The 15,953-nt window shown below is 47.4% G+C and overlaps 2 protein-coding genes across 3 annotated transcripts; one reads left to right on the top strand and one right to left on the bottom strand.

Moving 5' to 3' along the window:
* Nucleotides 1-2,827: 2,827 nt before the first annotated feature.
* On the top strand, nucleotides 2,828-6,566 carry LOC119197621 (beta-1 adrenergic receptor). Its single transcript, XM_037454095.2, has 2 exons — nucleotides 2,828-2,905; nucleotides 4,211-6,566. Exon 2 carries the CDS (start codon nucleotides 4,269-4,271, stop codon nucleotides 5,274-5,276), a length of 1,008 nt encoding a protein of 335 aa, XP_037309992.2. The 5' UTR covers nucleotides 2,828-2,905; nucleotides 4,211-4,268; the 3' UTR covers nucleotides 5,277-6,566.
* A 4,172-nt stretch (nucleotides 6,567-10,738) lies between these two features.
* Nucleotides 10,739-15,941, bottom strand: ndufaf6 (NADH:ubiquinone oxidoreductase complex assembly factor 6). 2 transcript variants are annotated; one of them, XM_037454098.2, is made up of 9 exons: nucleotides 15,720-15,941; nucleotides 14,908-15,007; nucleotides 14,676-14,798; nucleotides 14,531-14,587; nucleotides 14,227-14,329; nucleotides 13,632-13,765; nucleotides 12,796-12,897; nucleotides 11,272-11,328; nucleotides 10,739-11,014 (listed from the first exon to the last, which is right to left on the bottom strand). In XM_037454098.2, the coding sequence occupies exons 1-9, from the start codon at nucleotides 15,875-15,877 to the stop codon at nucleotides 10,886-10,888; spliced, it is 963 nt and encodes a 320-aa protein (XP_037309995.2). In that variant the 5' UTR covers nucleotides 15,878-15,941; the 3' UTR covers nucleotides 10,739-10,885. The 2 variants fall into 2 exon arrangements, with proteins under 2 accessions (XP_037309995.2, XP_037309996.2); XM_037454099.2 differs by having other exon boundaries at nucleotides 14,904-15,007; nucleotides 15,720-15,735.
* Between the last annotated feature and the right edge of the window lie 12 nt (nucleotides 15,942-15,953).

The raw sequence follows: 15,953 nt of genomic DNA, 5'->3' as shown, positions 1-15,953 counted from the left end.
TATTGGTTGTGTCTAATTGTTGTTCACTGTTTGTCTGTACATTTTATTTCCATTTCCTTTTGAGATGTTGTTATTTAATGCTGCCCTCTGGCCTCTCTGCCTCGCTGACAGTGTAACTGGTGACGCGCATTGTCCCTGCAAAATAAATGAATAATCAAATTCTTTCAATCTTTATTTTGCATATTTTGGATGATAAAGCATCTGTATTCAAACGTTTAAAACTCGAGATCTCGTGACGTGAGCAGAGAATGAACTTGACTTCCCTCCAATCATAGTGATTCATCTCACGACAGACTCCGCCTTCAATTCAAACGCGAGACCATCAGAGAGAAGGTGGTTCTTGTTAATGATCATCATGTGACCTAGATCCACCAGAACTTCCTTCAGCTCAGACTCCAGCAGAGACCAGTCCAGAGACCCAGATCCTCCACAGAAACCAGAGACCATGGACCATTCTCACGTTTAAACTCATGTACTAATGTTTAAAATGTTTACTGATGGAATAAATCGAGAGAGAAGTAGAGTCATTTCCTCATAGACGTCTATGGGAGCAGAGGAGTCGCCCCCTGCTGGTCACTACACAGAAGTAGAGTCATTTCCTCATAGACGTCTATGGGAGCAGAGGGGTCGCCCCCTGCTGGTCACTACACAGAAGTAGAGTCATTTCCTCATAGACGTCTATGGGAGCAGAGGAGTCGCCCCCTGCTGGTCACTACACAGAAGTAGAGTCATTTCCTCATAGACGTCTATGGGAGCAGAGGAGTCGCCCCCTGCTGGTCACTACACAGAAATAGAGTCATTTCCTCATAGACGTCTATGGGAGCAGAGGAGTCGCCCCCTGCTGGTCACTACACAGAAATAGAGTCATTTCCTCATAGACGTCTATGGGAGCAGAGGAGTCGCCCCCTGCTGGTCACTACACAGAAGTAGAGTCATTTCCTCATAGACGTCTATGGGAGCAGAGGAGTCGCCCCCTGCTGGTCACTACACAGAAATAGAGTCATTTCCTCATAGACGTCTATGGGAGCAGAGGAGTCGCCCCCTGCTGGTCACTACACAGAAGTAGAGTCATTTCCTCATAGACGTCTATGGGAGCAGAGGAGTCGCCCCCTGCTGGTCACTACACAGAAGTAGAGTCATTTCCTCATAGATGTCTATGGGAGCAGAGGAGTCGCCCCCTGCTGGTCACTACACAGAAATAGAGTCATTTCCTCATAGACGTCTATGGGAGCAGAGGAGTCGCCCCCTGCTGGTCACTACACAGAAATAGAGTCATTTCCTCATAGAAGTCTATGGGAGCAGAGGAGTCGCCCCCTGCTGGTCACTACACAGAAGTAGAGTCATTTCCTCATAGACGTCTATGGGAGCAGAGGAGTCGCCCCCTGCTGGTCACTACACAGAAATAGAGTCATTTCCTCATAGACGTCTATGGGAGCAGAGGAGTCGCCCCCTGCTGGTCACTACACAGAAATAGAGTCATTTCCTCATAGACGTCTATGGGAGCAGAGGAGTCGCCCCCTGCTGGTCACTACACAGAAGTAGAGTCATTTCCTCATAGACGTCTATGGGAGCAGAGGAGTCGCCCCCTGCTGGTCACTACACAGAAATAGAGTCATTTCCTCATAGACGTCTATGGGAGCAGAGGAGTCGCCCCCTGCTGGTCACTACACAGAAGTAGAGTCATTTCCTCATAGACGTCTATGGGAGCAGAGGAGTCGCCCCCTGCTGGTCACTACACAGAAGTAGAGTCATTTCCTCATAGATGTCTATGGGAGCAGAGGAGTCGCCCCCTGCTGGTCACTACACAGAAATAGAGTCATTTCCTCATAGACGTCTATGGGAGCAGAGGAGTCGCCCCCTGCTGGTCACTACACAGAAATAGAGTCATTTCCTCATAGAAGTCTATGGGAGCAGAGGAGTCGCCCCCTGCTGGTCACTACACAGAAGTAGAGTCATTTCCTCATAGACGTCTATGGGAGCAGAGGAGTCGCCCCCTGCTGGTCACTACACAGAAATAGAGTCATTTCCTCATAGACGTCTATGGGAGCAGAGGAGTCGCCCCCTGCTGGTCACTACACAGAATGACGCTTTAACTCATTGATCAGTGTCCGCTGGTCGTGGGACTCTGAATAAGCTCCAGAAACTCACGACTCACAACTCTGTAATCTGAAGCATTCGAGCGCGGCCCCCTGCTGTGACTCTGGATTAAAGATGACCCCCCCCCCCCACACACACACACACACACACACACATGTTGGTTATTATTCAGTCACACGTGTCCAGAATGGACAAACACTCACTCGTTGGTGGTGGACGATCCTCACGCTGCCAGCGAACCTTTTTTTGTGCCCTAGAGCATAAAAGTACAGTCAACTCCCGGTGGTCATGGCAACCGCAACCCTACCCATATAACCTTAAGCACCTTGCCGCACGCTGGTTGTCTCCGCAGTAACGAATACAACAACAACCCAAACGTGAAGCACCTTGGGGGGAAGCGCTGTGCAGGTAGGAGCGCTTGATTGGGTCTTTGTTTTTAAAGACGATTGGAATGCGTCTCTGGATGGGATCATGTGACGCGTGGCGACTGCATTGCATCACAGTTGGAATATACACCGAAAGGATGATTCTCAGGGGAAGCCCCGACGTCACCGGAGAGAAAAGGAAACTTTCAAGCCGGTTGGCAGCAGCGAGGAGACTCTGCATCATGCGCCGAGAGGCTTTGGAGGAGGAGGGTTAATACCATCATCCTCATCCTCAAACACCCAGTAAGGAGGAGGGGGGGGGGGGGGTGGTCCTCTGTCATCGGCATCCTCAGCCAGTGGAGACACTTTAAGCGTCTCCTCGGCATCATCGCGGACTCTTTGTGTGGCTTCACAGAAGGGAAATACTGCTCCACGCAGACAAAGTGAGTCGATTCATTTATTGATTTAGATTTATTCCTTTAGATTTGAACTGAGAGATTATCTTCTAAAGAGGGTTTCACTGGAATCAAGAGGACTGTAAGTTATTAATGATGAGTTGTGTTCAGTAATGTTAATACATGTCCGAAGTGTCCAGTGAGACGCAGAGACGACGCTGAGAGGGTTTCTACTGACGGATGAGAAGAGAAACAAAAGCTGGAGGATACGACCCATAACTGCATCTAAACGCTACGTTTACATTTAAAAAGACATTTTGACTCAACAGTTTTAATAAGTTTTTTTTTTTAATCCAATTGTGCTCTGGAAAAGGAAGCTGGTGTAAATGTTGATGACGCTCACTGCTTAATAAGCCAGGTGGCTGTTAAATATTCATGTAATCGGGTTCATTGGCGGATGTTCAGGACCAGCCTCACCGTGTCTCTGCAGATTAAAGGCCAGCTGCCATTTGTTTACTACGTCAGCTGCTTGAAGGCCAGATTATGATGTCATCTGTCCTCCTGCTGATGTTGGTAGAGTCCACCATCCATCATTTATCCATCATCCATCCATCCCATAGGTCAGCCCCCTTGCATCATCCATCCATCCTCCTTCCATCATCGGATGTGTCATCCATCATCTATCCATCATGCATCAATTAAACATCATCCATCCACCACACATCCATTTTCCATCATCTATTCATCATCAGTCATTTCTTTATCCATCATCCATCCATCAACAACCTATCCATCCGTCCATCCTCCATCCATCCCCCACCCATCACTCATCCTTCATCCATCATACATCTATCATATACCATACGTCAGCCCCCTACCATCATCCATCCATCAATCTGTCCATCATCCATCCATTTTACATCATCCATCCATTACCCACACCTCACACATCCATCTTCTCTCCATCCATCATCACTTATCCATCATCCATCCATCAACAATCCATCCATCCCCCACCCATCACTCATCCTTCATCCATCATACATCATCCATCAACCACACATCCATTTTACATCATCTATTCATCATCAGTCATTTCTTCATCCATCATCCATCCATCAACAACCCATCCATCTGTCCATCCTCCATCCATCCCCCACCCATCACTCATCCTTCATCCATCATACATCTATCATATACCATACGTCAGCCCCCTACCATCATCCATCCATCCATCTGTCCATCATCCATCCATCCAAGAAACTCCTCTCTTTGCTCCTGTTGTTGTTTGTGGAATAAAACACCAGTTGTGTGACTTTCGAGGCGCCTTCCTCTCTTTGTTTTTACACTCAGGAGCCGAAGTGATCGTTGCAGCGTCGGGTTCATCCAATGATCAGGACCTCCGCCCATCATGGACCAAACCGAACCGGCGCGCTGCACCGTGTGCTGCTGCACTCTGGTCAACAGAGTCCTCATGGTGCTCTTCATGGCGCTGCTGATCCTCGCCATCTTGTCCGGCAACCTGATGACTCTGGCGGTGGTTCTCGGGACCAAACACTTCCACACGCCGCAGGGGTACCTGAAGGCGTCCCTCGCCGTGGCCGACCTGGCGGTGGGGGTGTTCGTGGTGCCGCTCTCCGTCTACGCCGAGGTCTACCTCATGGCGACCGACTCAGCGCCGGAGTGGACCTTGTATAACTCGCGGTCTGCGAGTTTCCACCCGTGCAACGTCATCGGCCCCGTCTTCGCCGGCTGCACCCTGGTCTCCATCTCCACCATTTTCCTGCTGACCATCGAGAGGAGCATCGCCGTGTTGAGGCCGCTGCACAAGGGCTCCGTCATCACGCGCAAAAGGACCACCGTCCTCATCGTCCTCTCCTGGTTGGGGAGCTTCTTCTTGGCGGTGTCTCCCATGGTCTTCAGCAGCGAGATCGTCCTGGAGTACAACTCCTGCAGCCGCATGTGCAACTACGCGCTGGGCACCATCGGAGAGTTCCCGAGCCGGGCCTGGAACATCCTGCTGCTCTTCCCGGTGTTTGACTTCACCCTCCTCGGCGGGACGGTGGTCATCAACGTGGTGTCGATGTCCAGCATCAGGCAGCACTCCAAGCGGAGGAAGCACCTGGCCGAGAGGGAGCACCAAAGCACCAACAAACCCACCTTCTCTGACATCAAAGCGGCCAAAACCATCGGGACGCTGACCTTGGCGTTCACCGCCTCGTTCGCCCCCGTCGCCGTCTTCGTGGTCGGGAACGTTTTGGGGAATAAGTGGTGCAACTTTTCCTTCTTTGCCTTCTGGATTTTAGCCACCAACAGTTGCTGGAATGTCATAATTTACAGCGTGAGGGATCAGAAGTTCAGACTTTGCGCCCACAAGCTGCTCGTGCCTTTCCGGAGAGAAGATGCCACGGCGGGTTAAGATCCCACGACCCGAGCGCCATTCGGCTGCTCCTCCGTCACTCAAGAGTCTTTCTCCACACACACGTTGTGTGTCCTCTTCAGGGACGAGTCTGCATGTTTTGTGGATTGCTGTTGTGAACATACGTTGATGAAAAGCATGGAAAGTTTTTAGAAGAAAAAATACAAAAAACGAAATTCAGATTTCCTGAAAATGACACTTGTTGATGATTTACTTGATGTCTTTGAACAGATCCCCTAATTACACTGTTGGACAACCGTAACTTGTTGAGTTGGCTGAACTCAACATTTGTTTTAAAGCACACGGATAATAAATGTAGACTTTGTGTTTTCAACATTAAACTAAAAGTTTGAATTTCAGCTTCTTCGTCTCATCGCTTCAGGTGTTGGAAGACGAGGTCGGGGAAGCGGAGAAATGTTCCGTTCTCACGCCCATGAAACTGTGACGAGTGTTTCCCCCGGTGGTGAAATGTGTAAATGTGAACATCCAGCATGGTTGAGAAGATGGAGAAAGAAGCTGCAGCCTACAGATCACCGTGTTGAGGTGACCCAGAGTTCACATTTGAATGTGTCACCAGTCCACCGGAGGCTGTACGTGAAAACCTGTGCAACAGGTTGTGTGTGGTTCTGATGTTCTGAGAGATAAGAAACATTCAAGGCTGTTGAATTATTTCAAACATTCCGGAAAACCATCACGGCGCTGAAAGCAGCATTCATCACTCAACAAGCTTCAACGAGTGCTGTCACTGCAGAGAATGTAGCCTTCATCCTGTGAAGAGCGCCGCAATCTCACAGAGGAGATGAAAGGGAGACACGGAGCGTTCAGGGAAAGATGAAAGGGACCAGGACCAGAAACCAGGACCAGAAACCAGGACCAGAAACCAGGACCAGAACCAGGACCGGGGAGGGGCGGACTCTCGGACAGATAAAAAACGTAAAAAATCAAACTATCTGGTGAAATATTTTCCAAAAGAACATCGTAGAAGACAATTGTTTTCACTAACCACATGTTTCCATCTTCCAAAAACGTTTGATGCAAACACACACTGTGTGTAAGAAGAACAGGAAGTGACCATATAAGGACTGAGGAGGCCGAAAGGTTCCATTCTTGCCCGTTACGTGAATACCTTTCACAATAAAAGTCTGTCTTCAGAGGAAACAACTTAGTTATGTTTTATAAACATAATGAAATACTTAGTTGTGTATTTGATGTCGGGGTAACACATCACGTCAGGGTTAGCTTCACCTTTCAGAATGCAGGTTGAAGCTTAAAATTCCAACATTGTCTCTTAATTTTTGTGTTTGAGTGAAGTTTGGATTAAACGAGTTAAGTTGAAAGTAATCTGGAGGTTTAAATTTGGATCTGCACAGAAGCTCTCAGCTCTTTCATTTTGGAAACGTCACGGAAATGAAAACTAGAAAAAGGTCACGTCTCTAACAGAGCATAAAGTATGGGATGCTTTAGGGCGGGGCTACAGGCTGATTGACAGGTCTCTAACAGAGCATAAAGTATGTGATGCTTTAGGGCGGGGCTACAGGCTGATTGACAGGTTTCTAACAGCATAAAGTATGTGATGCTTTAGGGCGGGGCTACAGGCTGATTGACAGGTTTCTAACAGCATAAAGTATGTGATGCTTTAGGGCGGGGCTACAGGCTGATTGACAGGTCTCTAACAGCATAAAGTATGGGATGCTTTAGGGCGGGGCTACAGGCTGATTGACAGGTCTCTAACAGCATAAAGTATGGGATGCTTTAGGGCGGGGCTACAGGCTGATTGACAGGTCTCTAACAGCATAAAGTATGTGATGCTTTAGGGCGGGGCTACAGGCTGATTGACAGGTCTCTAACAGAGCATAAAGTATGTGATGCTTTAGGGCGGGACTACAGGCTGATTGACAGGTCTCTAACAGAGCATAAAGTATGTGACGCTTTAGGGCGGGGCTACAGGCTGATTGACAGGTCTCTAACAGAGCATAAAGTATGGGATGCTTTAGGGCGGGGCTACAGGCTGATTGACAGGTCTCTAACAGCATAAAGTATGGGATGCTTTAGGGCGGGGCTACAGGCTGATTGACAGGTCTCTAACAGCATAAAGTATGGGATGCTTTAGGGCGGGGCTACAGGCTGATTGACAGGTCTCTGACAGCATAAAGTAGCAGAGCAGTGAGTTTGTCTAAAGGTCTGTAAGCTGAGTTTAATTCTGAACCTTTTTACATCGTTCAGATTCTGTTTCATAGATTTTTGTGGAGTTGAAACACCAAACAATGAATGAATGATTGCCCCCCCGGGGAGGTGCTATTCATCTGAGAGGCAGCATCGATCAACGAGTGGCAGAAAGAGACTCCGTGGGGAAGTTAAACCAGCAGCAGCCACGGAGACTCTGTGAAGAGCATCGTGCTGCTGCTTCGATTCCAGCAATCCATGAATCTCCCAGAACAACGACTCCCTTCTTTGTGAATGTGAAAGCGGCCTCTCGGGGGGTCTCTGCAGAGGCGTCGCTCCCTTCAGGGGCTCTAAGACCACGACAAGACACAGAGATCCCATCGACAAGTCAAGTCACAATAGTGCAACTATGAACAAATGAATCAAACTTCAGCAGATGTTCAGCTCTTCTTTACTTTTTCTTTTTCACTTTCTCAACTCGCAAAACGTTTGTCGTGTGTTTTTCCTCTAGACTTCCAAATGACTTTGAAGGATTTCAATGATTATGTAACATTTTTACCTTAAAAGTGACACGATGTTGGGACCTTTATTTAAGTTTCAGAGTCTGCACACAGTACAAACCCTTCACGTGATCACGTGGTCTGATGTTGTGAGCAGGTGACGCTTTCAGTGTCTCAAGTCTATTAAATATGTTTTTCTTCCTCTACATTGCGTAATAAAAGCTAATGCTGTGACCACCGTGTTCCTCCGGGTCTTTATCATTTATTACTTTGGCAGAAAAGAGTCACTTTAACTGATTAGGAGTAAAAAGCTGCTTCCTCACACTCTGTAATCGAAAATAACCTTCTGTTTTCCCCGTAATGTGTTTGCACATTAGTTCTGATTCAATGCAACCACGAGCCAGAAATGGAGTTTTCATTACGGAAGAGAGAGAGAGAGAGAGAGAGAGAGAGAGAGAGAGAGAGAGAGAGGCTCCTCAGGTTCCTTCCATTGTCCACGTCTCACAGCTCCTGGGACTTATTACGTGGAAGCGTTTCGAATAAAACACAAAGAGTGGAAATAATTGCATGTCAGAATCAAAGGCGCCTCATCCAAGCAATCATGTCCACATGTTTCAGACGGTTCAATTAAAAGGGACGAAGTGAGGATGACGTTTCAGAGACGATAACGAGAGAAAAGCTCTTTTCATGAAGGACGACCAGCCTTCCAGTTTAACCTGGAGGAGCCTTCATTACAAGCCACCGACCAATCAGGTTGCAGGACGGGTTTAACTGAGCTTCAACCCGAACTTTGTCTCCTCCTTATATTCTGTCTGGTATGAAATCTTCTTCCTCTTAAACAAAACTCTCATTGTCATAAGCAGAAAAGATTCTACATGATTCTACAACCTGTAAACCGGTCTCTGGTAGAGACCTGTCAATCATTGTGTAGCCCCGCCCTAAAGCATCCCCCTCTTTATGGTCTGTTTGACTCTAAATGGACCATCATTCACTAAATGAACATCATGCTGCATTGAAGAAGACTTGAAACTAGAGACTGAGACCATAAACTCATGTTTACAATGTTTACTGAGGGAATAAATCAAGAGAAGTGGAGTCCTTTCCTCATAGACGTCTATGGGAGCAGAGGAGTCGCCCCCTGCTGGTCACTACACAGAAGTAGAGTCATTTCCTCATAGACGTCTATGGGAGCAGAGGAGTCGCCCCCTGCTGGTCACTACACAGAAGTAGAGTCATTTCCTCATAGACGTCGAATGGGAGCAGAGGAGTCGCCCCCTGCTGGTCACTACACAGAAGTAGAGTCATTTCCTCATAGACGTCTATGGGAGCAGAGGAGTCGCCCCCTGCTGGTCACTACACAGAATGGCGTTCAGAGGTTTCCTCTCAGTCCGTATTAAGACACTTTATCTCTTCTTTCTACCTCGCGCAGACCGGGTCTACTTTGTCCATTATTACCTTTCACAATAAGAGCCCTCATCGCGTGGCCCCCTCGTGTCTAATGGGCTGTGATTGGAGAGCGGCCCCCGTGTGCGTATCAGACAGACCTGCATTAAGGGTCAGCGGGTCACACATTAGTGACCAGCGGGCACTTCCTGTGGACTAATGCGTGCTCTCACCGTCGGTGTTTCTCTGCAGACGGAGGCGGTGGGATGGGGGGGGGCGTCACAATGACCTCATAGTTCATGGAAACTTAATTTAAATCTCTTCTCCTTGAAACTCACCGTATGTGTAATTGTATGATTGATGTATAACTAAAAAGGCTCTTTAAAGGGTAAAGTTGACTTTAAATGGAACCTGATTGGCGCTCTGGTTACAGAGGTTACAGGTGGCAGCGGAGGTCAGAGGTCAGTTCTAATTGTGGCCCTAACGAGTCACCTGTCAGGTAAACAATCCAGAGGACCATGAACACACCGCTGAGGTCCCCTGTGTGAAACACATCCGCTCGGTGTGGTTCTTATTGTAGAAGATCAGATGAGAGGCTCCATCATGTCTTTATGTCCTGAAACAGGAAGTCACATGTGCAGATTCTCTGTGACCCTACGATGACTCCAGCTCAGTGTTCCTCAGGGTTCCTCTTATGGAGGCTGATGGACCGACATTAAATGCTTCCTCCTGCAGACCTTCATACGCCGTTGTGGACGGCTGACCTTCCTCGTTGCCGTGGTAACGTGGTGACAGCAGGTTTTGTCACGTGTGCGACAGATTGGCGTTTTGTCGGTTTCTTCTTGAAGATCCTTTGAGTTGGTTTTAAGCTGTTGAGGGGAGTTTAATAAATGTAGAAAACATCTGACAAAGAAGGTGCACCAACGTCCTGGTGATGATCAGCTGAACTTTATATCTTTACGTCTCCTGTTCGTTTATCTGTAAACTTCACAAAAAACTAATTATTCTGCATTAGTTCATTGACATTTACAAACACTTTGTGTCATAACTTTCCTCTTTTGTTTAAATATGTTTAGAGGAATTAATGTTACATTCACTTAGTCCAAAAATAATAATTCTCCTCACAAGCTTGATGATTAAAAGAAATATTCATTTACAGCCTTCGCATTCAGATTAATGCCAAACAAGCTCAACTTCATTATATTACGTAGACATTTTTATCATTTTATAGAAACCAATGTACACCTTTAGGGCACAAACTGCTTTAGAGGAGATCTGCATGGAGGAATGGGCCAAAATACCAGAAACTGTGTGTGAAAACCTTGAAGAAAACGTTTGACCTGTCATTGCCAACTAAGAGAATATAACCATATTTTGACTAAATATTATATTCAGAACTCAGGGATGAAGCAGCTGTGAGAGCCGGAGGGGTTCGTGGTTTTTATTTAAAAAGTTCAAAGCGAGTCCAGATCGCTACCTGGACCTTCTGGAGGCTTCACAACGTCTCTAATGTTCAGAACATCAGCTGGAGGAGGAGGAAGAGGAGGAAGAGGAGGAGGGGTCTCAGTAGGTCTTCTTCCAGGAGCGGAGGTACATCCTGAGGGGCACGAGGGGGTTTCTGTTCCTCAGACTCGGGTGGAAAACGTCAAAGTCGGCCCTCCTCACTCGCTGCAGGTAGTCCTCCAACACCACCTGCAGCGCACCACACCACAGAAGAAGAGGTTTCGCTTTAGTTAAAACAGGGTTTAGCTCTCGGTTAAATGAGAGCTGTTGAACGCAGCTTTAACTCGTGAAGTGGTCTTTACACGTGTTAGATGTTGCTTTTTATGAATACTTCTAGTCCTCAGAAAACATCAGCTTTGACACAGTACTACCGCCACCACTACTAATACTACTAATACTACTAACACTACTAATACTACTAACACTACTGATCCGGGGTGTCTCACCGTCTGGAGGAAGGCCAGATTGGCAGCTGGTGGGACGTTGTTGCTGAACGATCTGGCCTGAAGGAGACAGACAAAGACACAAAAGTCGATAAATGCGTCCGGATCCTTCTGAGCCGTTAGTCCAGCCACTCGGTGGCTTCTCAGCCTCGTGGGTGCAGCGACAGTTAGGAGGTCAGTGGGGCCTGTAAGTGGAAATCAATCTCCAAACCAATCAGCTCACAACACCACACGGCTGCATCAGTCCTCGCCAAAACACAAAAGGGCCTCCAAGAGGTTTTATTCAATTCACAACAACAACAACAACCTCAAAGCATCAGCTGGCTTTTAAACAAGAACGTTCATGAACTCTGAAGAAAACGTTAGACTATAAAGGAGCTCCACCATGGTCACATGACCTCGTTAAAGTATAAAGGAACTCCATCAGTCACATGACGTTAGACTATAAAGGAACTCTACCACGGTCACATGACCTCGTTAGACTATAAAGGAACTCCATCAGTCACATGACAATAGACTATAAAGGAGCTCTACCACGGTCACATGACCTCGTTAGACTATAAAGGAACTCCATCAGTCACATGACGTTAGACTATAAAGGAACTCTACCACGGTCACATGACCTCGTTAGACTATAAAGGAACTCCATCAGTCACATGACAATAGACTATAAAGGAGCTCTACCACGGTCACATGACCTCGTTAGACTATAAAGGAACTCCATCAGTCACATGACAATAGACTATAAAGGAGCTCTACCACGGTCACATGACCTCGTTAGACTATAAAGGAACTCCATCAGTCACATGACGTTAGACTATAAAGGAACTCTACCACGGTCACATGACCTCGTTAGAGTATAAAGGAACTCCATCAGTCACATGACGTTAGACTATAAAGGAACTCTACCACGGTCACATGACCTCGTTAGACTATAAAGGAACTCCATCAGTCACATGACAATAGACTATAAAGGAGCTCTACCACGGTCACATGACCTCGTTAGACTATAAAGGAACTCCATCAGTCACATGACGTTAGACTATAAAGGAACTCTACCACGGTCACATGACCTCGTTAGAGTATAAAGGAACTCCATCAGTCACATGACGTTAGACTATAAAGGAACTCTACCACGGTCACATGACCTCGTTAGACTATAAAGGAACTCCATCAGTCACATGACAATAGACTATAAAGGAGCTCTACCACGGTCACATGACCTCGTTAGACTATAAAGGAACTCCACCATGGTCACATGACTTAGTTAGGCCATAAAGGAAATCCACCACCATCACGTGACCTCCTGCTGACGGAGGACTTGTGTCCTCGTGAGGACGTTCAGACGTCTTATTGCGACTCGTTACTTTTCCCCAGAGGGGCGTTGGTGGCTTGTTTCAGATGGATAAAAGGTGACATTGTGTTGAACACGCACCGCCCTTCAGACGCACAAACACACGTATGGACAACGGAGTCCTGGCTTTAGGGCTCGTGAGGGTTCTGCTCCTTAAACGCGGTGGAACCTACGTGTTCCAGGTGCACGTGAGCCTGACTGGCGACGTCGTACACCACGTCACGGACGCTCTGCTCCCGCCCCCCTCGGATGAAGTCCTCTTGAGAAGCTCCGTGCTGCAGAAAGACAACACAAACACTTAAAAACAACAGCCTACCACATAGTATAAAAACACTAGACAAATGTGACAACTTCTGTGATTCTTAATGAAAACATTGTTATTATTATTATTATTATTATTATGTGCAGGTGATGTTGAAAGCGTTAAAAACAACAAAGTCCCACATGAACACAAACAAGCATAATAATGACTTCCAGAATGACTGAGAGAATGAATCAAGACAGAATGGAGTCATTTTCTGGTGGGCTTCTGTGGGACCATTTGTACACATGCTGCACCTGTCTGCTTGTTACACATGAAACGTAACTTTGTTTTCCTGCTTCTGTGGTGGAGCGTGAATCCTGTGTGCAAACAGCGCCCCCTTCAGGCAGCAGAGGGAAGGCGGCGCTCAGCAGAGCCTCCTGCTGCAGCGACCTAAATACATCTGCTCTCTGTGTGGGTCAGATTACTATTAGCTTATCCGAAAGGTGTGTGTGTGTGTGTGTGTCTGTGTGTGTCTGAGGCACACTGTGTGTCAACATGCGCTTGTTGTGTAACAATATCTGTGTTCACTCTGGAGGCGGATTCACCACAGACAATACAAAAATACAAAATGACGTATTTTCGAGGCAGAGCCGTGTATGTGTGTGTGTGTGTGTGTGTGTGTGTGTGCAGCTCAGCTGGTTTACTAGCAGCCTCTGGTGTCATGATGGTGACCGCCCCCCCCCCCCCCCCCCAGGTGGGACTCACCAGCATGCAGACGTCCATGGGGAGGTAGACCCTCCTGCGGCTGCTGTGGTACGGCGTCGCCCTCAGACACGTCACGATGCCCTGAGCTTTACCGATGTGACTCGCCGCGTGGTCGGCGTGGACGTTCTTCAGCCCTGTAAGACCACAATGACCATTGACCTCCATCCTCCCCCCCCACCTCACACATGCAAACCAACAGCTGTGGATACGCGAACGCGGGTCTTTGATGGCAGCTGTCTGGGGAGTTTATTCTCCTCTCAGGAAGTGACTGAGCGAAGGATGCAAGACAGCGTGTGAATGTGCAGCCAATCACGCACTCAAAGGACAACACCCCTTTCAACTGTAATAATATATGTATATGAGTAAATGTAATGATATAAAATTTGTATAAATAACTTTAAATTTAAAATGCATATTTATGTATAACTACTGTAAATAAAAGTCTACAAAAAAGCTTGAGAACTAATTAATTCTGCCTCATCTCGCTGAAAACACATAAAAGTCTTTAAAACAATTCCAAGGGGTCGTGGTGGTTCTCTGAAGCCTCAAAGCGGCAGTAGCTACGGTAACTACGGTAACGGATACGGCCGCTCACCCAAACACTGGAGCAGCAGGTAGATGAGCGAGGACTGCGTGTTCTCCGAGTACGTCTCCAGCTCCTGCAGGTTCCTGTAGGCTCGGTCATCCAGATCCTTCTCCTGGAGAAACACAAGTTCATCCGTTAACATTCTGTCCGTCGTCTTCCGGGTTTGGACCACAGCCGCCACAGTTTGAGGTGGTCGCCGGCTTGGTTGTTGGCCCTTTCCCCTCCCTTTTTAGGGGGGGGGACATGATTATGTGGCTTCTTGAAGCATTTGACCTAAAGACCACCTGGGTGTAGGCGTGACGGTGTGGCTCACCCTCTCCGTTATGATCCTCAGCAGCCACCTTTTTGTCAGCTCATGCTTCCTCACCGCCTGCAGAACATGGTGCACACTGTTAATCTGTCTCCCCCCCCCCCCTCAGACCCCAGACACCAGACACGAGGCTCCGCTCTGCGCTTACCCGCCACAGCTCGCCGCTGACCGGCTGCTTGGGAGGCTCGTCTCTGTAGATGTCCTCCACGGCCGTCTTCCAGAACTGCATTCGCATCAGGCCGATGGTCTTCTGGGAGACGGAGTCCTTCACCTGGTGGAGGAAGCCACGCGGGAGGGAAATGCTGACGATAATCCAGAGCTTTCATCACAGGGGCAGCGGGGTTATTATGGGTAAGAACTCCTCGTCCACGACTACCTGCCTGTGCCAGCTCCACGTTGAAGGCTCTCAGGGCCAAAGAGGAGCGCCGCGCCTCCTCTGGGAGGAGGAGGGAGGACACGTAGCCGTCATAGTCTCTGGACCTGAGGAGGACGTGGAGGACAAAGAGAGGACAAGTTAAAGATGCTTTTCATTCCTCGGTTTCTAATCTTTTCCAAAACACATTATTCGGTAATTTGTTACTGGTACAATTAGATTTGTAAAAAAAAAAAAAGATTTGTTTGAGACAAACATCAGTTTTTTATATATAAACACACACGTTAAACAAGGAAGGAATTTGTCTTGGTGACAACAAACAAATACAAGTCATTATTTAAATATAAAAATGATCAAAACTTAAAAGGAATAGTATAGTGTATTAAAATACATTTTGGTGCCAATCCTTTTGTAATACAACGGTTACTTCTTGAAAGCAGGCCTTTAACACTTATAAGTACCATAACTATTGTAGTATTTCTATTTTATGGTATGATATATACTTCTTGGAATTATCTTCTTGGTTAACTGGACTGAGCCGAGGTCTCCACTGACCTCTAAACATCTGGAGCGGCTGGAAAGTTTTCAGAAATATTTATATCTGCTTTGATTTCTTGCGTTGTGTAAATCTCTAACAACAATAATAATAATAACAATATTATTATTATTATTAGTCTGTCGTTGAGGTCCCCGTGCTGTACCTCTTTTAACTGATTGTGGGACACATACATCCAGATGCTTGATCTGCTCCGAGAAGCTAAATGGACTTAGCATTAGCATTAGCTTGTGGTGTTAGCATTAGCTTAACGCCGGACCCACCTGACCAGCTGCAGGCAGTACGCTTGTGAGTCCGCGGCCGCGCTGCTCGCTGCTGCCCGGGTACGAGCCCTGCCGGGGGGGACGTGTCTGCGGAGAGCGCGGTACAGCGACGGTTCGCTGCGTAACAATCCACGTTTAGCACCGAAACCGGCTGCCATGTTCCCCTTCACCTTCCACCCCTGTGTCACAACAAAAACACTCCCCCGGACAACAGAGAGCGCGCGGATGTAAGGT

Source organism: Pungitius pungitius, chromosome 11 (genome assembly GCF_949316345.1).
Source record: "Pungitius pungitius chromosome 11, fPunPun2.1, whole genome shotgun sequence".
NCBI classification, from domain to species: Eukaryota; Metazoa; Chordata; class Actinopteri; order Perciformes; family Gasterosteidae; genus Pungitius; species Pungitius pungitius.
This window is presented reverse-complemented; position numbering and strand designations above follow the sequence as displayed.

Coding starts and splice junctions, on each gene's coding strand:
- ndufaf6 (XM_037454098.2), bottom strand. CDS start 15,877: ATGGCAGCCGGTTTCGGTGCTAAACGTGGATTGTTACGCAGCGAACCG. Junction 14,799..14,907: donor TCAACGTGGAGCTGGCACAG/GCAGGTAGTCGT, acceptor TTCCTCCACCAG/GTGAAGGACTCCGTCTCCCA. Junction 13,766..14,226: donor CCTGCTGCTCCAGTGTTTGG/GTGAGCGGCCGT, acceptor GTGGTCTTACAG/GGCTGAAGAACGTCCACGCC.
- LOC119197621 (XM_037454095.2), top strand. CDS start 4,269: ATGGACCAAACCGAACCGGCGCGCTGCACCGTGTGCTGCTGCACTCTG.